General features: G+C 38.7%; 1 protein-coding gene across 1 annotated transcript in view; it reads left to right on the forward strand.

Moving 5' to 3' along the window:
• clstn2b (calsyntenin 2b) overlaps positions 1–27,860 on the forward strand; it is a 270,776-nt gene that overhangs the window by 224,676 nt on the left and 18,240 nt on the right. Inside the window, exons 9-11 of the mRNA XM_053507534.1 lie at positions 12,284–12,446; positions 19,814–19,980; positions 21,432–21,580. Coding sequence (XP_053363509.1) covers positions 12,284–12,446; positions 19,814–19,980; positions 21,432–21,580 — 479 coding nt within the window. The remainder of the gene's footprint in view (positions 1–12,283; positions 12,447–19,813; positions 19,981–21,431; positions 21,581–27,860) is intronic.

Below are 27,860 nucleotides of genomic sequence, written 5' to 3' on the forward strand. Positions count from 1 at the left end.
GGTGAAAAGGTAACAGGAATATCCCCCTTCCAAAAATTCTTGGGATGACTTATAGCTTTTTTTATATGGAACTTCTATTTCTTTAGATTCACAAATTGAACAATGTTCCGGTAAACAGATCACAGCACTATGTATACAGACTAAAATATGCTTTTCTTTCCTCTTATTTAATTGCCCACAAATTGCCTAAATAAGTGGCTTGTTTAACCTCTTGGGCTAACATGAGCTTTGCAAATGAAGCTCAGCAAGCTTAAATATTTCTGTTTATAAGACTGTAAAATTTAGTGTACAAACACATAACCTGTGAAAAAAGTTTTCAATGTGCTCATGTTTACGTAATGTACAAATTAGGTTAAAAAAAGAAAGAATCAAAGAAAAAAGTACAGCTTGCCTACAAACACAATAATCTATTAATGTGCCATTTTGCTAAGCCTCATTCTTTTTACTACTGTATTAAACAAAATGGTAAACATTTTAAATATATTCAGTCACAAAGAAGCTAATTGGGCCGGAAAAAAAGTACATTTAGTTTCTTGTAACTAAAACAGCAATGATTTGTACTTAGAAAACAGTCATGATTTCAGCTAAACATTTTTCTAATGAACTGATGAAGAGAAAATGGGCAAAAAAAAAACAAAAAAAACAGAAAGCTTTAAAATCTTTAGACGTAAATTGACCACAGAAGCTAGAGATAACCTTAAGAAGCTAATTATGAAAGTTGACATAGGCTTTAAGGTTGTGGTTGTCTCTAGACACAGAAGTGAAACCTACTGTACATACAGTATTACTGTAAGTCATTCACTATAGCATCACTGTGGGGTTTTTTTTTTTTGGGGGGGGGGGGGGGGGGTGCGTGTGCGTGTGTGTTTTCCTGCTACTTTAAAAGCAAGCCACAAATTAAATGTATATATTTTCCTTTCTTGCAGTATTAGCACATGCATTTTCCTCCAGACTGTGCAGGATACACATGATACGGTCAGGGTATAATGAAGGCACATCAGCTGTCTGTCATATTGATCATCATGAATCTCTTCCATCCGTACTGTTCTCCTGTTCATATTAGCCATGGCAGAAAATCAATTGACGCACAGGGAGACGGGGACGGATAGAAGATGAGATGAATGTCAAGTGACGGTTAAGCGTTTAAATTATTAGGGAATCTGTTCTACAGCACATCTGTTAAGGTTCATACTGTACGTATGGAATAACTTGGAAGTAGGCAGAAAGAAGCCAGGAATTTATCATTTAAATTATACATTTTCTTTCATTTCTGTCAATTGGTTTATATCTTTTTCTCCCTGGAGAACCTTATCAAACTTTGTCTGTATAAATCTACTTATAAATTCATGTCTAACTTTAATAACACACAGTGCAAACCTATGTACTCATATGGGGAAAAGTATTGCTTTTTTATGCCAAGAATGTGTGTGTCTCTCTCTCTCTCTCCCTCTCTCTCTTTTTCAGCACAGTAGGGATCATTATTTCCTGTCTTTTCTCAAGCCGACCACTTTCCACTGATATGCTGATGATGCACACTGAATCACACTTCCTCTATCCACCACAAAGAAAAGATATTAAACTACCTTTTCTGACATCTCTTTCTCCTTGTCGAAGACTTGTCATCTAGAACTCAACCTTAGCCAAAAAAAAAAAAAAAACATCTATGCTGGACTGGTCGATCAAGATCTACACCCTCAGACTCTGACCCGCACATAGAACTGAGAAGCTCAACTCCTCTGATCACATTACATCAACTGCTCGGTCCCATTTATTTCTTCTTGACAACAGCAGAAGAGAACAACCTTTCCTTATTACAGAACCTTTCTCCTGGTTCATAACTTCCCGAAGTTCTTTTATGTGACTCTCCTACTGAGATCACTCCATGCTCCCTGTTCATGCCAAAATTAAACTCAGAACTTTTTTTCGTGGTTTTAAAGTCTTAGAGAACTCTGCACCAAGCTATCCATATGCTGTACTTTGGTTTCGACCTAGACACCCACATCAGGTCTTCAGCTTCAGCTTCGGGGTGACTGACATAGCCTATGTCCTTGCAAGTAGTTGCTTTATGCATTTACTTCCTACCAGTTTTAGTTCACCTTTGTGTGTGTGTGCGCATAAGTCTATTCAGCATATTATTTTTAGGACCAATTTTGTTATATATGCTTATCATGTCCGCATAATTATGTAGAAAACCATTCAGTGAAATTTTCCCAAAAAAAAAAACAACATAACAGAAGAATATTTGCATCCCTATAATATATATTTTTTTATTTTGCATGAAAATAGAAATGGGAAAGTGTGTTATCGGAAGACCTTTGGCATGTTGTCCAGCATGCCAAAAAAAAAAAAAAAAAACCTCCAGCTGTTTTACTAGGAAAACTGTATCCTATACTACTGATTATACAGATATACTAATTATATTATACTGATTTCAGGCTAAGTGGTTTCACACCATCGACTCTTTTTTTTGTTTTGTATTTTTAGTAAAAAAAAAAAGCTGTTAGGGTTTACTGAGTGTGCTGAAAAATATGCATTCTTCTGGTAACTTTGTTACATTTGCTTCTTTCTATCTTAATGCAAAAGCCAGGAGCCTACATTAGGTTTTAATATACTAATAATGTGTATACTTCAGGTGGCAGGGTGGTTTAGTGGTAAGCATTGACTCACCTCCAGAGTCCACATTCGATTCAAGGCAGGAGTTTGCATGTTCTGCCTGTGCTTGGTAGGTTTCCTCTGGGTACTCCGGTTTCCTCCCACAGTCCAAAGACATGCAGATTAGGCTAATTGGCATTTCAAAAAATTGCCAGTAGTGTGTAAATAGGTGTGTGTAAGTGTGTGCCCCACGATGCATTGACACCCTGTCCAGGGTGTACCCCGCCTCCTGAGATAAGGCTCCAGGCCCCCTGCGACCCTGGTTACAGGATAAAGTGGGATATACGATGACTGAATGAGTGAGTGTATATACTTAATCTAATATAAATGTACTGTGCAAAAGTCTTGCATCGTCTCTCAAAGCCAGTTTAGTTTTTTTTTTTTTTTTTCCCCAAATTTGATCAACAGAAGCTCTAATCATACTAATAAATGTTCTCAGATCCTTTATCATCAGGGAGCCATGCATCCTAATGAACACCATAAACATTCGGACCTTCTGAAAATTTAAGAATGTCAATGAGGGATATAATAACTATCTATCAGTGTTGAGCCAAGATGCATCACTTTGCATTCAGGGTACATTTTAATTTATTTAAAAAGCATTCTCATTTTTTCAATAGCAACCCTTAGAGACTAAAGAGTTTTTCTTCAGTCAGAAATCCGCCTTCTGGGTCAACAGAGGCCATTAAGCAGTAGAAGATCCCAAGTACTGTCATGTAACCGAGGCAGTTTTTAGGGTTGTGCCATATGCTCTTACGTCCGTGTTGTGTCAAACACCTCTTTCAGACATAACAACTTCAATAAAGAAGGAGAGCTTTTAACCCAGATTCTGGATGCCAGAGTGCCTACATGCCTGCAGAGCGAGTGGGTGAAAGTATGAGAGAGTGTAGTTTCTTTTTTTAGTGATGAAAAGTGTGGCTCTGAGAGAGAGAGAGAGAGAGAGAGAGAGAGAGAAAAGGAAGTGAACGAAAGATAAATTAACTGATGTCTTGTTGGAATGGGGCAGAGACATGACAGAGATTGCAAAGATAACATGTAGACGTTTTTGTCTTGCAGTACATTTCCTCCTGTTATCTCTGTGTGTATGTATGTGTGAGTGTGTGTACTGGACTGTGAGGTTTACAATCAGTTCCACTAGACTTAATGACCTATTCCATCTGCAGTACAGCCCACACACACAAACACACTCACACACACACACACAAACAAATTGGTATGTAACACAACAAGCAGTCCTGGTTTGCTAGCATACAGTATAAGAAGGCAGCAGTACAATGTACATCTCAAAGACACACACACACACACACACACAAACACACACAGATATAATGGGCTCATGCTGTGTAAAGTATCACATGTGCTGACACCCGTAACTAGCAGATAGGTGATTTTGTACATTTATATATGCAATTACTGACTCGTGCCAGTGTTGTTAAATTGGTGTCAAATCCAGAACCCAGTGACAAGCCGTCCTTTGAGCAGACATTAATGACTGTCCTGATTCGGCTCTCCAGCTCATATCACTGCTGTTGGACTCCAAAAATGTGTAAAGCCTGGCGGAGTTGCTCTTGCACGATACCACATTTCCAAGAACCAATCATAATCACCGCTGTTCCCAAGAGCCAATCACAGTGAAAAAATTACACAACAATCATAAAACTTCCCAGCGACCAATTACTGGTCACTATAGTTTGTCGCATCCACACATCTGTTGCAAAAGTCCAGAGGTGGAGAAACCTAATGTGTTTCAGGCTGATTAAGTGAGCCAGGGATAGCACTAGGGATTTTGGGCCCCTTTCGAATTCCAATAGCAGGTTTAAGGGCCCCCGTGTTGGAGTCATCCTTACTTACCCCCATTTTTGGCATTTGGATGTTTCGAGCATCACCCAGTTATAGGTTAGGACTTGGAGATATAGGAGCTAGCAGTTTTATGAGTTGGATGATGTCCAGCTTGACCCACGGGACTGTTGCTTCTACACCAAGAACCATTTTTTTAAACTTTGGTATAGAAATTGTAGCAAGTTTTAAAAATTTCAATAGTTGGTTTGTGAATATTTTATGGAAATGGAAATTCTTCGGCGGTGGTGTTATAACCAAGCGTGTCTTCTCTAAGGAAATTAAAGAAGTTAATCTGTTGCTGTCTATTCTAAAGGAAGTCTAATTTATTATATCTCATTCTTCTGAGAATAATTGGCACCACTGCCTGTTGCTCAATTACTTGTAATTTTACAGTACTGTGCAAAAGGCTTGAGCCATTCCACTTTTTTATCACATTAATTAAAATTATGTCAATTAAATTAAAATAAATTGAAACAATGTTGTACTGCAACAGGCTGCAAATGTTTAAAGATACAATTTTTTTTTATGTTTTTGAAACAACCTCAGCAGCAACCTCATTTCCCCTCTCATCTATTCCAATCCAATCCAGCATCACTAGTTTACTAATCACTGGCCTGATCATCTGTCATCATCTGCATCTGTTTTTCTACTGGTCCATAGCTTACGCTAGACTTTTTTTTTTGTGCTTGAATAATTCATTCATTCCTCCCAAACTGGTCAGGTAGAGGGACTGGACTGAAAATGAGAGCCAGAAAAGTTTTTTTTTTTTTTTTCAGGAAGCCAGGAGAACTGTTACTCGAGACTATTAAAAATATAAGAAAGTCTGGCTCTTTGGAAGAAAATATGAAGAAATGTGGGGTGGTTCAAGACTTTTGCACGATACTGTATAATAATTCCCAGTGGAACGTTTTCAGCTCCAATAATAATGTTAACGAAGTATAGACTTCATGGGCACTTTTAAGAAACACACACTGTACCTTGTTGTGTGCCTTCTCTGCATTTAATACATTTGTAGAATCCCCACACACATGCTCCCATGTCAGTGTCAGTGCTTTACTGGGAATTAACTACCACCCACATACTTTTATGCTGCTGCCTTTAATTTTGATAGATATGCTAAAAACGGAGCACATAAATTGTGAATCGTGACAGATGGGCTGCAAAGTGCACTTGACAAACTGGCAATAGACATCATATATATTCAGAGACATGAATGCGACGCAATTACTCTGTTAAACATGAGTGAATTTGCCTTCCTATTTTTCTTTTTCCTGTGAAAGGGTTTACATTATATTATAAATGAAATCGCTTCACTACCTGCAATCTCATTTCCATTTTTAAAATAACCAGAGTCGTTCTGTGCTGACTATTTCTATAGAATTCATGATGTAAAGTATACAATGAATCAATCCGAACTGTAACCTTCAGCTGAATATTTGGGATCTGCTCCAGAAAGGCCCTGATCTGGCAACCCAGGCTACTATGCAAATGGGTCAGTTTGGTAGCACAGATCCAGTTCAGCAAGCCTGTTGTTCTTCAACACTTTTTTTTTTCCTTCTCCCTCGGAGTCACCTTGTCCCCGCATCTCATCAATCTTTCTAGGAAGTGCGCCCCAAACTCCACCCACTACACTACACTCGTGTCACTTGTTCTTGTTTTCATCCCCTCTCTCAGTTTTTCCCTCCCTTCTCCTGCTTGAGTGAACCAAGAGCATTTGGGCCATGCATCCCTGTTTCTTTCACTTTTCATAGCCTGGCATCTGTATCTTTTTTACCTGTTCGCGTTTCACTTATCTTTGTCTACTGTCTTCTTTTCTACCCTCCCTCCATCTCTTTCTTGTTCTGCTTGGTTTGAGATCAGTGCTTTGTACAAAAAATGCTTTTTTTTCATGTTTTAAAAAAAATAGTAGAAAGAAGAAAGGGAGGGATGCGAAAGAGGAGAAGAGCTCTCAGTGGAAATGTTGCTTTGATGTTCTCTCTTGTGCTCAATATACAGAGAATCAAGTACTACTCTCGCTCGCTCTCTCGCTCTCTCGCTCTCGCTCTCTCTCTTTCTTATATATTTATTTTATTCAATGGTTTTTGCCTGTCCCTCCATTAATCCCCTAAGGGTTTTTTTGTTTCCCCCAGTGTTTATTTTCCATTTAAAGACCCATTCCTCTCTCTGCTAACACTGGCATTTGAAAACGAGCTGATTCGGACATACAAAGCTGCTTGCCATCTTATTTTTCCTGGAAAGCGAGACGCTCTATTACGTCTTGAGGACTCAGCAGTAATGAGCTTCGTTTTTATATTGCGGCACAAAAAGCAAATCAGTAGGCAGTTTGATGTTGATACACATGTCAGGGAAGATAGATTTCTCTATCAGTCAGCATCAAATTTTGCACTTTTAATAAAGTCAGCAAGCATGAATTAGTTTTCTGGTTGATTATTTCCACTTGGGAAGGCTTAAGTGTAGATCAGTTTTCAGAAAATTTACTGTATATAAGGGGTATAAAAATATATATATATATATATATTACAGAACTTCCTTGCTTTCAAAGATAACTGACAGAATAGTGAAAATACTTTAACATTAGCTAAAAATCCATTCATTTGTTTCAATTTGACATAACATTACTGTAAGGCTGCTTTGCAATAATGCCCATTGTTTAAATCGATTTATACGTATAAAATATAATTGATTTAGAGGCTAGTTTATGGCTATAAATACTACAATGGAGTGTTCAAGTCAAACAGGGATTTGTGATGAAATTTTACACGAATGAATGTCACATCTATAAAAGACTTCAGGCGCGGTGAGATGATGCAAAGGTTTTAAAGAAGGCCGTATGTCCATGAATGATGATTCTGGCTGAGAGCCCACTCCACTTATTTCTGTGAACATTTAGTGAATGGAACACCTGATAACTTGTCGCCAACTCTAACTTCGCTCCAAGCCTTTTCCATATGTTAAGGTTAATTAAAGTTGTTCCTGGGCATCTCAGACATGAAGCAGGCAGTCCGATCATGGCTCCGGTCTACTGAGAAATCGTTCTACCCTGATGGTATCCAAGCACTTGCAGAACGCTGTGAAAGGGGGCATTAGTGTAGCAGGGGATTATATAGATAAATGTATTGTGTTCTGTTATTTTGCACATTAAAAAAGTCCTGATTTGACTTAAATTCCCCTAATATTTATCATCTATTTATTATTTTTGGTTTCCTACTGGTGCTTCATTAAGTTAGCATCATGGTGTCTGAGTACTGTGACATTAGTTTTGAACCTGAAGTGGAGAATGCATCCATATTTCTCTGTCCAATCATCTTTACCTTTGGTTTTTGTCATCAATTTGTTATTTAGACCAGAACAAGTAAAACAAGTGAGAATCTGTAAAAGCTCCATGTATGGAGGAAATTCATATGATTGCATGTACTGTAACATGTACTGTAACGTGCCATAACAGCAAGAACAATTCAACAGCTTTGAGTCTTCAAGGTTGGAGATTTAAATTTGATCATTTCCTTCCAAGTGTTACCACCATGATAAAATAAACGGAATGACCTCCAAAGGTTTTTTTTTTGTTATGTTTTGTTTTGTTTGATTTAAGAAGAAAGACAAGAATTTAAATTATAGATAAAAGCAATTTACAAGTGACATTGTAAATGACTGGGCTGAGGCTGTATTTAACCTTTGGTGGCAGCAAAGGTCATATCAACGTCTGGTAGGTCTGTGTAAACGCTCGCGCTGTCTTATGTAGAAATGCTAGCGGAATGACTAATGAGTCTGCTTGTAAATATTTGCGCCGACTGATTAAGGAGGTCAGATGAAGCCGTAGAGACCTATTGATTCCTTCCTGTTTAACTCCGACCTGAAAGGGAGAATTTGATTACATTTGGTTGCATTTATCAGCCGGATGTTTGCGGTTCTGTTATGCCGGCATTGAGGATCTATCACATCATTTGTTCAGGAAGTGTTAAAATGGAAAACACTGTTGCTTGGTTACTTGTGGGATTTTTCATATTAAACTTTACAGAAATAAAAAAATGACCTTGTTGTCTCTGTAGGGTTTCAACCATTTTTGGTCAATTTCTTCATTTTGACAGCCCACAATTTGTTCCCCACTTAATTTTTTAGCCCTAGTTCATTGGAAACTCATTGTTTTGTACAGTAAATTACTGTAGTCTGCATCAACCCACTTGTAGGCATCATTGTTTCCACCTTTTCCTTCATCATAACTCAACACTTACATACAGTATGTTGGACTCATGAAAAATTTGATTTGCATCTGTTCAGACAACAAACATAATCCCTTCATTCATTCAACATGTTTATGAAACTGCATGTCTATGAATGTGTGTCGCACTCACTTCTATCCAACAAGCAGCCCTTACATCGCACTCACTTCTATCCAACAAGCAGCCCTTACCTTTACAAATTTATGGGCTTTAGTGAACTAAGACAGTACAGGATATGAGTCCATGAACCCTAACCTCTAAGCTACCACTGCCCCAGCAAATAAGTATAAATAAATGTTAATTACTATGCCTAAAGTTTTAATTAGTTCATTTCTTATATGTAATAAGGAACCAAATGTGACCCCTGTATTTTGTACAATTACTTAGATTTATCTATTTCTTAGCTGAATCCCACCAGTTTATTCAGTAGCAGTATCTGCTTTAGGCAACATAAGCAATTCACGAGAGTGCCAACATGCACATTTTGTTCTTTTAGAAAAAAATATACTGTACTCTTCCATCGCCCTGCCCCATTTAATCGAAACGGTTCATAGATTACTTCTAATCGAATTGCTACTTTTTCTGATTATACGCAGTAGCAAGAGTGGAAGTGATTACCAAAATTGGTGAAGATACTAAAAGCATAGCATTCACCATCGACTCAAATCGACTGCAACTTCTCTACACCAGTGCCTCTCCCTCACCTCCAACTGAATAAAAAATAATAATAATAAATCTGTTTGGTAATAATTTACAAAACTGTATGAAGAAAGGTGTTTTATTCAACTTAGAGCACAGTCATTTTCCAACACTAGAGTGTAATAGTTATATTCATTACTAGGTATATCGTAGAACATCTGTGAAAGTTTCTTTTATCACCTACACCGAATCAGCCACAGCATGGACACCACCATCATTCGGAATTTTATACCAGTAAAATGGTGACAGGGCACCCAAGTCATGGGCATCCAAGGCTCATCTATGCCTACAGGAACCAGAGGTCAGTCCGTCTAGTGTGATCCCACGGAAATGCTAATGTAGTACAGACTGCTGAAAAAAAGGCAATGCTTGCCACGACAGAAAAGTATTGGAACACAGTGCATCACGACCCACCATATAAAGGTCTTAGCAGACAAGGAGTTCAAGGTTGTTGTTTCAGCCTCATGATTCCGCAGATCTCGATCCGATTGACCATCCAGACACCACAGCAGCTTGTGGACAGCTTGTGGAAGAGGATACAGGCATGATCATTGAGGTTATGTGCATCCTACTCGCCGTGTGCTTCAGCTACGAGCCTTTTATAGCGAGCAGATGACTGCGGTAGGGTAGGTGATCATGAACCGCCAGCCGTTAAGAGGTTCGACGTTCCGTCCGTAGGTAACTGTCCATGGTGCTGAAGGCGCGCTATCTCACTTTCGAGCAAATAAGAAGACAGAATCATGTAGAGTGCTGGCTTCAGCTTCCGTCACATATGGCTAATCAGTCCTGGAATCAGTTTCTAATTATATTGGAAAGACTATAAACAACCATTCTTTTACCAACTTTGTTATATTTTTCTTTAAAAAAGTATTATCTGGTCGTGTTACTAGCCGTTCAAGAAGCCCCAAATTCCTTAATTCTATAGACTTTATTTGACAATTTTCCAAATCTTCTCACATTTTAACAATTATTTTTTTAAACAGAAGAAGGAGTAATAGAATTCTGCATAAATTTATTCTAGAAACACCAACATATTAGAGCAAGCGCAGTAATATAAACTTGATTAATTTGTTTTTGCCATTCAACTGTGCTGTGGTTGTGCATTTATATTTATATGTATTGTGAATAAATCAATAATAATTATCTATAATCTGTATTACTTAATAACTGGAGATACCTCACACACACACACACACAAGGGTGAGTCAAAAATTATCCGCACTCCAGTTATATTAAAACTTTTGTTGGCCACACTGTCTTATCAGTGCTTTTTAGTTTAAGGCTACTGTCCTCCTAGTCACTGCTCACACTCTTGTGTGCAGGTGAGCGAAGGAGAAAGAAACTCATCATCGTCTACATGGTGATGAGACATAGATTCCTCACTGAGAGCCTAAGAGTAAACAGCAGAGTATGGAGCGAAAACATCGTTAATCGCTGACCAAGAAAAAAGTTCACAAGTCAACCATCGGCTAAAAAATTGATGGTTACTGTACACTGTCGGCATTCTTTGCTTTGAGGTGTTAAAGCGTCCTTCCTATAGTACTGTTCACACTCAATCAGCAATGAGAGTATGTTAAAAAAATTATGTATTTATTTTTATTTAAAATAAATTTTAAATAAATTCAGTGTGTGCATCATTTTTGACTCACCCTTGTGTGTGTATATATATATATATATATCCTTTTTTTTTTTAAGTTTTGTGTGTTGCATGCTTAAGGAAAGCACCAAAACTCCAGGAGTGAAAGATGTGACCCCTGCAGCTGTGTATTTCTTTTTCCACATTGATTTTTCCATAATGAAAGCCCTAAATGACTTTGTTCATTGACGTTTCCATGCTTTCGTGATGCTAAAATATTTTTATTGCCGTATTTGTGACAGTTTCTCTTCAAAACCCTGTGAAACAACTTGATTGGATTAACATTATATACGTATAAGTGCATCACTATAAGCGAACGGAAGGATATTCGTTATAGTGGCTTGTTGGTGTGTGTGATGGTGGAGGGAGGGGGAGGGGATTCCTAGGGTGCAGTATAAGTCAAGGTTTCTTTACAGTGCTTGTTTATTACACTTTTATCTCAGAAGTGACATCAGACACCTGAAATCAAGGATAGACCTTTAGATTCATGTTGGAAGTCTTACTTTTTTTTTTTTATCTTTTCCTGGAACACATTCTGTTTATGGTTATCAGATGTCGTCTCTGACCACCTGTTCTCCTACTCTGCACCTGATTTTGTGTGTGTGTGTGTGTGTGTGTGTGTGTGTGTGTGTGTGTGTGTGTGTGTAAAATGCCTCTTTTTTAATAATTTTTTTAAAGTTTCATAAACATCTCGCCTTGAATTGTACAGCAGCTTCATTCATGCAGGAAAACTCAATGTGCTGGAATCTTTCATCTGCTTCTGAAGTCTTCATGCTCCAATAAAACTGTTTTGTTTATTTCTTAGTATGCTTTGAATAATTCCATATTATTAATAATATTAAGAACAAATAATGTTTAACAGACAGCATGGCGGCTAAGTGGTTAGCACTTGCACGTCCTGGGTCTGGGTTCGATTTCCGTCTCTGTGTGCATGGAGTTTGCATGGGCTTAATGGGTTTTCTCTGGGTAGTCTGATGTCCTCCCACAGTCTAAAGACTTGCAGATTTGGCTAATTAGCATTCCCAAATTGCCCATAGTGTGTGAATATGTGTGTGCCCTGCAATGGATTGGCACCCTTTATAGGTGGTACCCTGGCTCGTGCCCTAGGTCTCCCAGGATTGGCTCCAGGCCCCTCGCGACCCTGTATACAGGATAAAGCGGGATAGACGATGAGTGAGAGTAATGTGTAACATCATACTGTATGTCCAGACTCTAATATAAGCTCCTCTTTCTTTTTTAGATATGTGATAAGGAGTGGCATTACTACGTCATTAATGTGGAGTTTCCTGTGGTGACGCTGTATGTGGACGGCGTGACCTACGACCCGTATCTGGTGACAGACGACTGGCCGATCCACTCGTCTCAGATCGACGTTCAGCTTACCGTCGGCGCCTGCTGGCAAGGTCAGTGGCTGAGACATAAATGTGAAATCTAAACGTGGGTAAAATTGTGGGGCGGGGATTAAATCGTTCATGTACAGCTTTTAGGAACCGATGACCTTTCTCGGGTTAGTTTGCCTGTTAACGAGGTGTTTTCCTGATTCGGTCAGCACTCCGAAATTGTTAAAGGGTGTCTTCCTGGTGTTTTGAGAAATTGCTGTAGCAAGGTTAAATGTTCTTTGCAGTCAATGTGTATGAGCTGTATCCTGACAGATCGTGTGTTACTGCGTACTATTATTATCTAATGGATCCAATTTTTAATATTCATGCATGAACAGATTGAGGCAATTTCTGACTTCATGGTCAATGTAGCTTGAATTTTTCAAGTGCTTGAGGTGATTCTGGAGATTCTGTGGATGCCTAGGTCTTGCTACATTATGCCTTTTTCTATTCCCCATTCTCCTGGTTTTTCCATCATCCATCATCTGTGCTGAAATCCACAACAAACATGGATTTAATTCATTAAAAGAGAAAATATTACCATGTACATGGATGTACTGAACGTTTTTGCACTTTTTAAATTATAAAAGAAAGAAAGAAAGAAATCCAATATAAGGGGCGCAGTGGTAAAGTGCTCGCCCTATTATCCGGAGGACCTCTCTGAGCCGGAGATCTAGAGAGAGCTGATTGGCCGAGCTCTCTCAGGGGGGAGGGATGAGAGGTACTTTGTGCTCCCACATTAATCACGGCTCTACAGCCAATCAGGGGCGTCTGTGAGCTCGTGCATGCGGAAGGAGCGGCTAGCGCTTTCCTCTGAGTGTGTTACTCCGCCCCTAATGGTGCGTGAGCGAGCAGTTCGAAAAGATGCGGTCGGTTGGCATCACGCGGTTCTGAGGAAACACGTGATAGTCTTCGGCTCCTTCCGGCTGAATGGTAGTAGTAGTCTTAATGTGGGAGCCCCCTAGTGACGGGGGGGAATTGGCCACGACTAAATTAGGGAGAAAAATCTGGAAATATAAATAAATAAATAAATAAATAAAATAAATCCAATATAATTTATGATCAGTTCAGTTTTATCCTAATGTGGGAACGATGATTACATTTTTAAATATAGTTAGCTAGCTAAATAAAAAAAAATGTCAGAAATGTTTGCAGGTCATCTAGTTGAGACTAAAGGCACTTGAGGACTTGTTCAGCAATTAATTAACCCTTTAATGTTCTGTTCAACTTTCCGTTACATGCTATGCTAAAAAATCCACTAGATAACGCTGCATTTACAATTGCTTTAAAATAAAGTGGATCTAATACCCGAAAACATTTGCATGGTTGCACCACCGCAAGCACAAAAACAAAGCATTTTGTGTGACTTTTATTTTGGTGGTATTTGTAAATGTTGTTAAATGTTGATACTTTTTATCTCGACTATTTGGAAGAGGCCTATACTGTACTGGGGTCTGATAAAAATGATTGGTGTTGTTACTTCCAATGTAGTAGGAATATTTAATCTCTTAGACAGTTTTAAGCTCAAATAAAGATACAGCAGCAAAACTAACTAGTGATTAATGATTATGTTATTATGTGTAAAACCGAACCAGACATGACATTAAAAAGGGAAAACAGTATTGTGTAAGATCCCCTTTTACACCAGAGAGCACGGGACGTCTGGGTTTGTGCTGCGGTGCCGGGCATCATGACATTGGCAGTGGACCCTTTGGGAGTTGTGGGATGTAGAGTGGGTCCTGCATGTATCAGCTTTGTTTACCTGGCGCATCCCATGGGTTCTCGATCAGAGTGGGATCTGTGCAGTTTGGAGGCCGAGCTGGTTGCCTTGGGCTCTTCCCCTCCTGGGGTGTTGAGCAAAAGGTGTTCTGTTGCCTTTTTATCATGACCAGCATTGACATTTTTCACTTACAGTATTTGTGCTACATTGGCTTTTCTGTAGGATTGGGCCAGATGGGCTGGTCTTTGCTCTCCACAGGGATGATCCAGGGGAGCCCACTGATAACCAATCTTAATGCGCTAATATCATGTGGAGTTTAGTCACAGTTAATTGGTGTATATTCCGTTCAAAACTGATTAAAAATAAAAATCTGGGCAACTCTTTTGCAAATTTCATCAACACAGCCTCGATGTACGTTTCATTTTTAAAAATATTTTATATCTGTAATAATTGATCATTCTTTTACCGGTGATCCTTGACCCTAGAGTTGCCTCTGTACTCTGTTACAATAAGAAGTATTGTTATAGATTGATTGTTCAAACACAAGATCTGGATGGATGGATAAAGAAAAAGTTGTACTGTACTGTATGACACTGAGTTTTTACATTAGATGAAGGAAAAGAAGCACATAAATCCCCCTGAAACTGAACAAAATATTTTGAAATGTCTACACCATAAACAAGAAACAAATAGAAATGATGACACATAAAGGATTGACGCAAAAGGAAAAATGATGTACTCTAGCTTTTTTTTCTGACATACGGGGGAAAAAACAATCTTCACAAAAACATCTTAATGTCTCATTACCCATATTACGCACATTTAGAGGAGCTGATGATTCAAATTTATATTGAAAAGCAGTTTGTCCCTGAAGGGCAATCCATTTTAAGACAAAGTGCAGCACACATCAAAGCGGATTAGTAATGAAATACAGTGAAATAAAAAATACCAACTAATTACATAGAAGTGCCACCAGCAGCTTTATAAATAAGTTGGTATAAATTTGTGCCGTTTGCATGACTAGAGGAGGAAGTGTGGTTAAATATATAATGATCATTTATTTACTTTTAAACCTCGGTTTGGCTGTTTTGCTGCAAAGATCTCATTTTTGGTAAGGATTTCTAATCATATTTGCTGAAACATTTGTAAACCTTGGTAGCTAGACGTGACTTCCGTACACAGCAAGTTTCACAGTACGATTAAGTCGTTAGCTAGCTGTGTATGAGCAAAAGAGCAACGTTTTTCAGTTCAGGAGCTGTTCAGAATTATTATAGTATGTAGAAGTTAACGGTCCACATGGCAGGCTTTACAAAGGGAAAAACGGCTGCCGGTGACAACGTGCATTTGGTGTTAGCTAGAATTTGTGCTGAGTGGATGGTTTGGATCGCATTAGTCCTAAATTGTAAATAGCCTCAGAAAAAATTATCTGCTCAAAAAAAAAAATGTTAAACCCTTAGTTGCACTTTTTTTGTGCATAGAGTTTTGTTTTTCTGCTTCTTTCTGAGAAATTGCAACTAATGTAAATTTTACATTCACAGAAACCCAGAACAGTCCACATTAATCCAGTGTGTGTGTGTGTGTGTGTGTGTGTGTGGTTACAGATGAGTCTAATATGTGTTTGTTCTTCTGTGATGGTGCTCCTTTGTCATATAGATTGTAGAGAGGGGGCCCGAGGACAAGATTACGGACCGCTAATAATGAAATAAGTGTAGAGACTAAAGCAGAACTAAGCCTCTTTAAACTGCCTTTGATGTTGCACAGAGACACACACTCTGGCTCAGGCTTCTCATCTCTTTGTGTTGAAGAGAAAATGAGTGTGTGTCACTGAGAGGGAATGAGAGTAGAGAGGAGCGAGCGAGCGAGCGGGCGAGTGAGTGAGTGAGGAAGGAATAAACCAATAAAAGTTCTCTCCAAAGCTGATTTGGAGAGCGAGAGAAACTTTCACCGTGACGAACATGATGAAATCAGAGCTGCGCGCTTTTGTGAAGCCGCCGTAATCACTGGTGCTGCTTCTTCTGTACTGCAGTGCATGCGCACCAGTGACACACACACACACACACACACACACAACGCACACACACGCACACACACACAAGCAGATTTGGATATATTTATGCATGGTCATTCCAAAGTCCAAGACGAATTAATACACACACACACACACACACACACACACACACACAAATTCTCCTACCCTTCAGATTTGGATGTGCACACTGACACATGCATAATCTTTCCAGAGACCAAGATGAATGTGCACACACACACCTCCACACACACACACACACAAACACACACACACAAACACACACACACACACACACACACACACACACACACACACACACACATTCTCTCCCTGTAGATTTGGATGGACACACACATGCATATAATCATTCTTGATACAAAGATGTATGCGCACACACACACACACACACACACAGACACAAGCAGATTTGGACATACACATACAGACATCTAATCATCCCAAGATACAGCCACACACACACTCACTAGGCAGACATTGACCATGACACCACAGTGACGATGACATCACACAGGACCAATCACGGTCCTGTCACATCAACTCCTTGGTAAAAAAGGCCCGGCAGCATCTCAACCACCCCAGATGCTTGAGAGACCCTACAGTAGACTGTTATCTACAGTAAGATGCTGAGGATCTTTTACTCCTCCACCATAAAGGACATCCAGGACAGAGCTAGAACCATGCAGGACAGACGAGCTCCTCAGAGGGTGGTGCGATCAGCTGAGCGCATCATTTGTACCAAGCTCCCTGACCTGCACTCAATCTACAGCATGCGGTGCAGGACCAAGGTCAAGAGGATCGTGAAGGACCTCAACCACCCCAACAATGTACTGTTCTCTCTAAGAGACTGGGAGACTGAGAAAAAGCTTCTCCCCGCAGGCTTTACAGGAACTCAAGATAGGACTCACCTGACTGGACTTGCTCTGTTTCCTTTGCACATGTGTTGGAGCACGCCAAAAACCAACCACTCTGAACATTTAAACATCTGGGCGTTTAAGGATTGCACAAAACTGCAGCACACAAAACGTATATGCTGCACCTTTTAGTTCTGTTTGCATATAAATGAGGACTATTGCATTTTAAAGATGGGTAATATCACTGCTGCTCATGTGATGAATCTAAATTATAAATAGAAAACAATGCAAACTTTCACACGTACACACATTGATTAGTGACACCAAAATGCATACACACACATATACATGTAACTAGTCATTCCAGATACCAAGATGAATGTGTATACACACACACACAAACACAGACTTAGGAAGGCCCTCCAGTTCTTCTTGTTGGCACCATCCACATGTCCCCACAAGGTCAGATATTCCTGTCCTCAGTACAGATATATTAAACGCGTAAGAAGGTTACATAAACTCATCATGAGCATGAATGTCAGGACAACATTGGTCGTTCAATGATTTATTTGAACTGGTCTATTTCTGGGGCAAAAGGATTGTACAACATACATTTTTAATAGAAGAAAACCCCAAGAATTCGGAGCACAATGTTTAATTTATTTAAGCTTTTCTGATATCGACACAGGGTCAAGATTAAACATATAGGATCAGAAATATACATCTCTCCACTTCCATTATTTATTTAGTGGTACTGAAAGTTCTGAGTTGTCTTTCAACAATCCCAAGACCTCTCAACTTCCTGTTGGTTCAGAGACGCTACCAGCATCTCTGAATAACTTAAAAGGGGTTTGTTTGACAACAACCACATACAGTATAACAAAAGCGTCCATGGAGCTCAGTGCAAAAGTACAGTGGAATTATTGGAAGGTGTAGGCATCTTTGTTAAGATCTGGAAGAAGAAGAAAACACATTGGTTCAGATATTCAGGAACCACCAAGGCATATTGTAGAACTGCAAGCTGCTGTAACACACAGTGTCGAGGTCTACTGTCAAGAAGGGTTTATATCATTATGGACTGAAAGTCTGCTACTCAGGGTAGAAGCTCCAAAATCTACACCTCCAAGTGCGGACTGGAAAAAGCCGTCTAAAGGACGTTATTGACCATTGGTGGTGGTAACTTCTTGCTTTTGGGCTGCGTGGAAGCGTTTGTCCTCTGAAACGGCATACATGCAAACATCTCTAGGTCTTTGCATCTCGCACCATCTGGGATAAAACACATCATGCGAGCACTCATTCGTTTTAAACAATAAATGCAATTTTACTAAAAATATGAATGGGATTTTGCAAGGTAGAAAGCAGATGCCTGACTTTAGTTGTTTTAGCAGCTACAGTATTACTTCCACTGCTATTAAATCAAGGCGTGCTGACTGATATCAGTGAGCGCTCTATGCACAAGCAGAGGCACAAAGGTCACATGATTTACGTTCTGACAATTCTCATTCAAGTCACATGACCACATATCGAATATGTATTTGATCTAGGACTACATACACAAGTAACTGTAAAACATCAGATTTGTGTCACAAGAAAAAAATGTATTCCATCATTTCAGGCTTCACGTGGGCATAGCGTTAATCTTATTTTATCTGTACGATGTGTTGGATGATAACTTGGACAAAACGAAATGGATCAGACATGACAAGGACATTCACATTCACACAAGGACAATTTACATTCACATCACTATCATGAAATTGTAAAATTGTATCATGCTTGTTTTAGTTTTTTCTTGCATTAAGCATAATGTATAGACATTGTTTATATGTTAGACAAAAGGGGTTTGTTTGACAGCAATGTCCAGCAATGTCTTTATGTCTGAACATAAATATTGTAAATGATTGGCACAGTCTTAATAGTTTATTAAGATACTATATATAATATAATATATATTACAGGTATATTCATCCTCTGTTGGCCTGTTCATTGGGTCAACATTTCCAATTTACAGTATTGGATTCTTTGCCCCAAATTCACCCTTTTTATACAATTACAATCCAATGTAGGACAAAAGAATAGGGCTTAATGATATACTGTATAGATAAATTGATAGATGGTCAAACCTACAGACAAATATGGGCTTATTGGTCTTGTCGTGTCATAAAATGTAATGTCATTATATATGCAATAAATTTATAGATGGGTGTAGTTGTATGGTCATGTGATATTTGTGATATTTATTTATTTATTTATTTATTTATTTGTTTGTTTGTTTGTTTATATTCTATATTCTAAAGAGTATAATTGGCATGTCTGATTTCAAGTTCCCCACCCTGCTATGGCACTCAAGCAGAGTCAGAAACACAAGCAAGAAATCCGGATACTGAAATACTGCAGATTCCACGTTAGCTTTTGTTTATGTGGTCATTTATAACAAAACAAAAAAAGATTGAAAATATAGTTTTACTGAGTGCTGACATCAGCTCTGAGTTCGGGATGGGAAAGCATTTTTGCTAAGATTTTCCCAACAATGACCTTTTCCCACTTTATATTGAAAAAGGACATTTTCGGAAGGTGTACATGATCATTCGAACCTCATCATATTTTCTTACTTTGTGCTGCGTTTATTTCTCCATAGGACCAACAATAACCTAATTAAAAAGCAATCATTGACTGCCTGGGGCTAAAAGCATATTTAGATAATATTAATAGGCATAACATTTAAATGCTGTGTGTGTGTGTGTCTGTGTGTGTGTCTGTGTGTGTGTAGGAGGTGAGGTTTCCAAAGCCAGGTTCACCCAGTATTTCCGTGGGAGTCTGTCAGGTCTGACAGTGAGGCCAGGTAAGATTGAGAGTCAGAAGGTGATTTCCTGCCTGCAGGCCTGCAAAGAGGGACTGGACATCACGTCTCTGGAGAGCATGGACAAGGGCTTAAAGGTAGGGCACACACTCACACACGGCCGCATATGCAGAAACATGTGGCGAGGACAAATATAAAATATAATACATATGCAAAAATGAATATAAAAACAACAGAGTGACAGATGGAATGGAAGGAAGGTCAATTATGGAGCTGTTTTATGATTAATGTTGATTAATGAAAGTCCTCACAGCACAAACATTATCCTTTTTTTTTCTTCATTCCGAAAGCAGGAGGTTAAACCTGATCCCTCTTAACTTGTCAGCTCCATATTGTTCAGTCCACAGAGGTTAAGCTGAAGGTGAAAAGTGAAAAGAGGGCTTTTCAGATTCTCAGTAACATAAGCTGTACTGTATGTTTTGCCTTCAACAGAGTCTAGTGAGGTAATGAGTGTTTACAGCTGGAGAGTATACGTGATAAAAGGATCTTAGACATATATCAAATCAAATGTAGCTGAAAATGGATTTAAACTACGGTATGGTCCAAAAAACAAATGCAGGACCACCATGTAGCTCTATAGCAGATCCATTTAAAAAAGGTAGATTTTAATGGTTGGTTTTTTTTTTTTTTTTGGAAGAACAGATTGCCAGGCTGTCTCAGGTTATAGGTCTCGGCGTGGTTAAGCAGATAGGAGCCTGGTCTTGTACTGCCTGGGAATGATGCCAAGATGGCTGCTGAGTGGACAGAGTTTTCTATAAGGACTTTGGAACAACCTTTAGAGGACAGCTCTCTTTAACATAAAAATAAAAATATTAATAATAATGATTTTCTCTTAAACTATACAGTACGTTCCATGTCATGAATCAAATCTGTCACTCAATTACGATGATAAATGCATCATCATATTCAGGACTAAATCAGCCTCTGATGATCAGGAGGTTGTTATTTCAAATCCCAGAACTGCCATAAGAAAAACCCTCGAGACAGACATTTAACCCCTGAACTGCTCGGCTGCGTGTCTCAGATGTAAGATTGTGGTGAAAGCATCTGCCGGATGAATAAATGTAAATGTAAATGTTCTGCGGGGACCATTTTTCATTTTCTCTCGGTGGATGGTAGTCTTTTGTTCTTTAATATTCAGTGACTTAAGAAAAGATTTTAAAAACATAAAGGATTGGTGAGAAAGAGAAAGAGAGAGAGCAGTCAGAAAGCCTAAAGCGTTATATATATGCATATGTCTGTTTCCTCTCCATGCATCCATCTCTCTCTCTCTCTCTCTCTCTCTCTCTGTTGTGGTCATTTGTTTTACGGTGTTTTTTGGGGGAATTCCTTCTCGTTTTATTGTCTCTTCCTCTCTCGCTCACTCCCAGACACTTTCAAAAACAATTTAATCCATACCCTCACAGTGTAATAGACACTCTCATACCCACAGTCTTCACTCTGTAATTGATGCTTTTATACACTTACTAGGTAGAATTCCTGCTGTTTCTCTAAACACTATGTGTTCTCCCCTCATGTTTTCCGTCAGTTCCACTTTAACCCCGCGCAGTCGGTGCTAGTGATAGAGGGTGAAGATCTGGAGCAGGTCAACACAGCGCTGAGGAAAGTCTCCTACATCAACTCGCGGCAGTTCCCCACGGCCGGAGCTCGCCGCATCCACATCTCCACCACAGTACAGTACGATCGATACGTTATCACCATCCATTTCATCTCCTCAGTTATTTTAATACCCAGAGCCCATCTTTTGGCCCAAAGTAGCTTTCATTTTCACAGCATCGTTGTAATAACCGTGTTCGAATTCATTATGGGTTTAAGGTTCTAAGCTCAACCTCTCAAAACGGCCATAATGCTGTTCGAAGCCGATGTCGAAATGTTCACATACTGTAGTTAAGTCTGATCAAACATTTCAACTGACCCAACATACTGTAGCATGACTTAAGTAATACAATTATATAGATATAATTGGATTAAGGACAATGGGGTGGCAAAACTTTATAAGCAATTAAATAATGTAATAAGCTATGTAATTACCCGAAGGAGCATCAGGGACTTTCATCATAAAATTTCCCGTGAATGAAGTCATAAAACTGGAGACCTCAAGCACAGTATGGTGATCAGACTCTAAGCTGCAGTAAAACATTTAGAAGAATGATGTGTCCTGGCCGTGGTGACTCTGAGCCCACTACAGTCGTTCCCGTGAACAGTCGAGGTACAACTTGTCGCCAAATGTACACACAATCTTTCACAAACATTGCTTGCACATTAGAGAAAATCGGCTGGGAGTTATTAGAACGTCCCCCATGAAGTCCTGACCTCGCTTCAAGCCATTTTCACATGATTGGGCCATTAAAGGAGTTCCTGGGAGGCTAGTATTTCAGACACAAAGCAGGCAGTCTGTTCATGGTTGCGGCGTACTGAGAAACCTTTCCACCTTGATAGTATCCAAGCACTAGTGAAACGCTGGGATAAGTGCATTAGTGTAGCAGGGGAGAAATAAAGGTTATATGGAGAAATAAAGGGTTTTACTCTCATATCTGTGTTCTGTTATTCTGCACAATCAAAAAAAAATGTCCTGCTTTGACTTAAATGCCCCTCAAATAAAAAATGAAAAAAACAAGTCACTTAACACTATTGTAATGTACATATATATTTTAATACATTGCCAGGTGTGTGTTTTTGTTTAGTTTTTGTCCGATTTACCTTTAAGCAAGAGGAAAAATACAGAAGCCAGTGAAGGCCCCCTGTTTATATGTGCTCTAATGTAGATGCTGGCACAAACTACCTAGTTTTGCGAATATTTCATCCACTCCAACATATGTCAACCTTCATACTGTACAGTGCAATAATATATATATTTTTTTGGCTAAACAACTTTTGTTTTATCTTATTGTAAGTCATAGATTCAGTGCCAGTCCAACATACAAGTCCCAGTGTATAAGCCATTACTATTCGGGAAATCAGGATAATATGTATTTAAATAAGCACATAATATAAATCTAATGTCTATTGTCTATTAAAAAATAAGTAATTAACAATTATTCAATTCATCCTTACTTTATCTATACCACTTAAAATATGTGAAGAGCAATGGGAGGGGCCTTGAGCCTATCCCAGGAAGCGTAGAGCACAAGACGGGGTAAACCTGGATCCCTCCCACACAATCACCCACCATGGACAATTTGGAGATTGCAATGAGTGTACATACTGTAGACATCTTTGGTTTGAGGGAGGAAATCCAGCAAGCACAGGAATAACATGCAAACTCCACACACACTCACTCTGATCGGAGTTGAGATTTGAACTTCATTCCTGGATGATCCAAGTCATTGATTGTTTTTTCTATAATCTCTTGCCCCCACAAGTCTTTTTTTCCTTACTTATAATTATAGAGCATTGATTGTGCATCATTGACTGATAGTTTACATGCATATGACCATTATAAATCCTACTTCTCCGCCTTATTGAAAAGCAGCCATTACTGAAACTGAAACCCTTCATGCGTCTCTGAGCGTCCCAGTAATCAGTATAAACTCCTTCTCTTTTTCATTAAGACTGTGGAATGAGAAGTCTTTAATGAGTTACTGAACTGGTAATAATACATTACTTAAAAAAAAAACAGTTCTTCTTTTTAAAGTATAAACTATTTCATCTGTGATATTTTTAGGTCTGTTTTTGATTCTCAAAAATTTCTTTGCTTTTTTGTCTTAATCCTCTCTCGTTCTGTCTCAAAGCGATTTTGGCTGCTTACTTACTGATGTGTGAATGTATGTGTGTGGAGGCAAGAATATTACCACTGTTGGACTGCTCTTCCCCAAGGGACCATGTGAATATGCATGACAAAAAATGAATATTCATAAAGCTTGGAGGAGGACAGCACATCTCCTGTGGGGTGTGCCATGAAGCCGTGGGTGGAGTCCCTTCAGCAAAAAACAGTGGGAAATTAGCATTGAGGATGAGCGTGCATACACACACGCACGCATACACACACAAGCGTGCACTGGTGGGCATAAAATGTGATGCTTTGTTGAATAAGGAAATATATTTGGCTCTTTAACACTACATTTTGTGTGATAAAGGTAACAGACTCACCCTTGGGTCATGCATCTGTGCAGCTGCAAGTGGTAGATGAATTTCCCTGTTGTTTCCGACCTTAAAACAAAACAGGCCTTTTTTTTTACCAAATCTTGGAGCATTCACTAACTTTGTGTGTACAAAACAGAAAGTTTACAGCATAGTGAATTGCACTAAGGTTTCATCATTGGCTGTCTATCCTCCAGCCAAAGAAAAACGGAGCTGTGCACATTTTTTGCTTTTTCTGTTCTTACACTCTATTCAGTGGAGTAAGGGTTTGATAATAACATGATGACTTTAATCAGATGGGTTAGAGCAGGGAAAGCATAAAAATGGGGCTGAATAACGCTAGATTACATATCATTTTCCTTCATTCACGTCCACTCAGCGCACAATTTACACTTTTTTGCAGATGGCCCCTCACATCTGGCTGCTTCAAAATCATCCATCGTAAGGGATATTACTGTAATCCTCATCACCGAGGCTTCACCTGTGAATTATGTATAACTATAGAGATGTAGCGTAAACACAATCATTTACATGAAACTTTATGGCCCACTGCAGATCTGTCTTTGAGACAAAACAAAGCTGAAGGCAGGTACAAGGCAGGTCCATGAATGGAAATTTCTTTTATGTGCCCTTATATGGAAATGTTTGTGTGACATTGAGTCTTTGAAAGGAAGAAAGGAAATTATGCAGGATCATATGCAGGATATGTTTTATATTTTATAACAATATCTTTATCATTATTATTAATATCATTGTTATTATAGGGTTTCCCATTTTCTCTCCAGACAGTTTTTACTTATCATAGAATAACAAGCAGCCGGTAAGGGTGAAGGGCAAAATGTGCTTCCAGCAAAACATTTGAAACCAGGGAACTGCATCTTTTTGCAAGGCTGCATCACAGGGCAGTGTATTACACTTGGAGGAAAGCACCGGCTTCCTTTTTTCACATACGCACAGACATCCACGATTGTTGAGTGTCACTGTGATGGACAGGAAAGAGACTATGCCACCCATATCAGTCATATAGTATGACTCAGGAGAGGATTTCGCTGTCCTGACACCTGGCCGCTGAAGGCTGCGGATTGGTCAGGATTCAAATATTTAGTCCTGGATTCTGGATTCACATTTAAACTCAAAGAGGATGGGGCTTAAATAAATTTTTCGGGCAGGGGGTTCATTTGTTGTTTGCGTTCTATTAGAGGCGGAAATGCCATCTCTGTCAGCTTAATGTGTGAACTCTACAGTAGCTCTGACAGTTACAGCCAGAATTACATCACTCGAGATCATAATTCATCTTACTGACAAAATTTGTTCTAAGAAACGTTTCTTTAATGCCATTGTCGGGGTAGAACATGTTTAGTTCCAGTAAAGGGAAATCTTAATGCTACGAAGACATTCCAGACAATGGTGCATTTCCAACACTTCAAGAAAGACCCTCATGTGAATAAATGAATAAATGAATGAATGAATGAATGAATGCCATGTTTTCTACACCTACTGATCATATGCCATCCACATCAAATCAGGTACTACGTCACAGTTTTGCATTTGAGTTAAGATTACTGGTTCAAGAAGCTCAAACCTGTTACCAAGTTTATTAATAGGTCATGTCCGGTTCCTGAGATACGGCCACTGTTAGTCAGAAAAAAATATTTTGGAATAATTACATATGGATTGTGTGATATAATAAGAAATGGGGAACCCTCTGCCTCATTTTGACACCATAATTTCCATGCTCCCCCTAAAAATAACTTCGCCAGCAGCATGGCTCGCAGGTTTGTCTCTCACAACTGGAGTAAGCAGCTTGAATAGTGTTCAAGTGCTTTAAAAATGTCTCAGTTCCATTAAAGGATCGGGAAGATAAAGCATTTATCCACTCATCGATTTTTGCAGAAATTGAAGATTTGATACATTTCACTTACGGCACTCATTTGCTCAAAATCTACCTGCGTGACTTGATGTGACGGCTTACAGATGTCACATTACTTGTCCATTCTAAATTTCTATTCAGTTCCATAAATAATAAAAAATGTCTTTTGTACTCCGAGTGCCTACTCAGAAACATTGTCCTATTCAAGGACAAGGTCACTGGTCTATAGTCATTAAGCAGCCACCACCGGAGAAACCCCCATATAATGTGCAAAATGGGAAAATGTTTGACCTTTCCTTGCTTTTCCCTGAATTTGCCCGAATGTGCTGTTTTAGAACGTGAGTAGTTTAGGACTGAGGTTTGATTACGTTTGGCAGTAAAAGCTGATTATGCAGTACATCAGAGCTATGATGAATTATTGATGCATGGTGAGCCTTTCATCCAGCCTTGTCCTTACCAGTGTTCCTACCAATGTTATTATCATCTTTAAACAGCCTGTAATCATTTAAATTCTATTTGAAATTCACTTATAGTTTTAGTTTTTCATTAAGTTTTGCTTGTTAAAGATATGTTTGGTTTTGATTGTGATTGTAGTTAGGTTGCACTGTGTAATATATCTGGATTGAATCAGGCATTTAGGATTTCGTTAAGGCACCAGAAAGAACTGAGTACACCACTGTGTATTTTGGGTGTTGGTCTTGGGTGATATGAAAATATTACCAGTCTCTTTCAATTTTGTCATGTTTATTTCAAGCATGTTAAATTTTTTATTACTAACTCATCTATAGAAGGAAATGTAGTGCCTCTACCAAGACACATTGCTTTCATACAGTCTTTTAAGTGGTTACATAGTGCATGCCAAAATATAAATATTTAAAAGCACACACATGAATATAGATATATTTAAAACTGTTTGTCGAAATGTTTCTTTCTTTATAAATGTAAGTTAAAAAATATAATACTGTATATCCACACTAAGTCCTGCACCTGTCTTTTTATATCATCATTTCATATCTTTAGGGCACTTTTGTTTTTCTTGTTTCTAGCTTTGCTGCATCAATTGGATGATCCTTGCCAATTATTAATGAAATATCAGTCCTAAAACAAGTCTTTTTCAAGTCAAGTCTGGAAACAGCAAGACATTTGTTTTCTATATGTCTTCAGGTAATATTAAATGTATTATTGTTTAGTTACACAATTCGATCCCTAAAAAAATGGTCAGTCAGTACAATCAGGTCATCAGCTGATTTCATTTCATTGCCACATAACGTTGTTGATCCTAGATCTGACCTACTGAAGCAACCCAGATCATAACACTGCCTCCAGAGGTTTGTACAGTGGGCTTTTATGTGATTCTCTTCTACCCTGATCTGCCCTTGCTTTGATTCAGGGTCAGTCTGGACACATCAGACCACGTGACCTTTTTCCATTGCTCCAAAGTCCAATCTTTAGCTCCTTAGCAAATTAATGCCATCAGATATAAAGCACACAGGATACGGACAGCCCATGTACAGTACATTACCTTTAATAACACATTGACCACAATAATTGATTAACTTACATTTAGGCATTTGGCAAACACCCTTATCTAGAGCGACTTACATTTTTATCTTATTATACATCTGATCAGTTAAGGTTCAAGGGCCTCGTTCAAGGGCCCAACAAAGACAACTTGGTGGTCATGACCTTCCGAACTGTAGACTAATGCGTTTACCACTATGCTACCCCTGACCCAGATTAATCTTTAGTGACTGTCTGGTCAGGGCACTGTCTATGTGTGTGGAAAATCTGAATTACATTTATTATATTTGTAGTCCTCCTAGAAGGTCAACTATATAAAGGTCAAGATAAATGCTCCTGCCAAATATAAGTGTGAGTGCCACTACGCATTACACACTAGCTCCACTCAAGGAGATTTGCATCAGGATAATGCGGATGCTAATATTGTTAAAGCTAAGCAGATGGACTGCACATTACAAGTGATTGTAAAACGTTTAAATATCATCA

Source organism: Clarias gariepinus, chromosome 11 (assembly GCF_024256425.1).
Source record: "Clarias gariepinus isolate MV-2021 ecotype Netherlands chromosome 11, CGAR_prim_01v2, whole genome shotgun sequence".
Lineage (NCBI taxonomy): Eukaryota > Metazoa > Chordata > Actinopteri > Siluriformes > Clariidae > Clarias > Clarias gariepinus.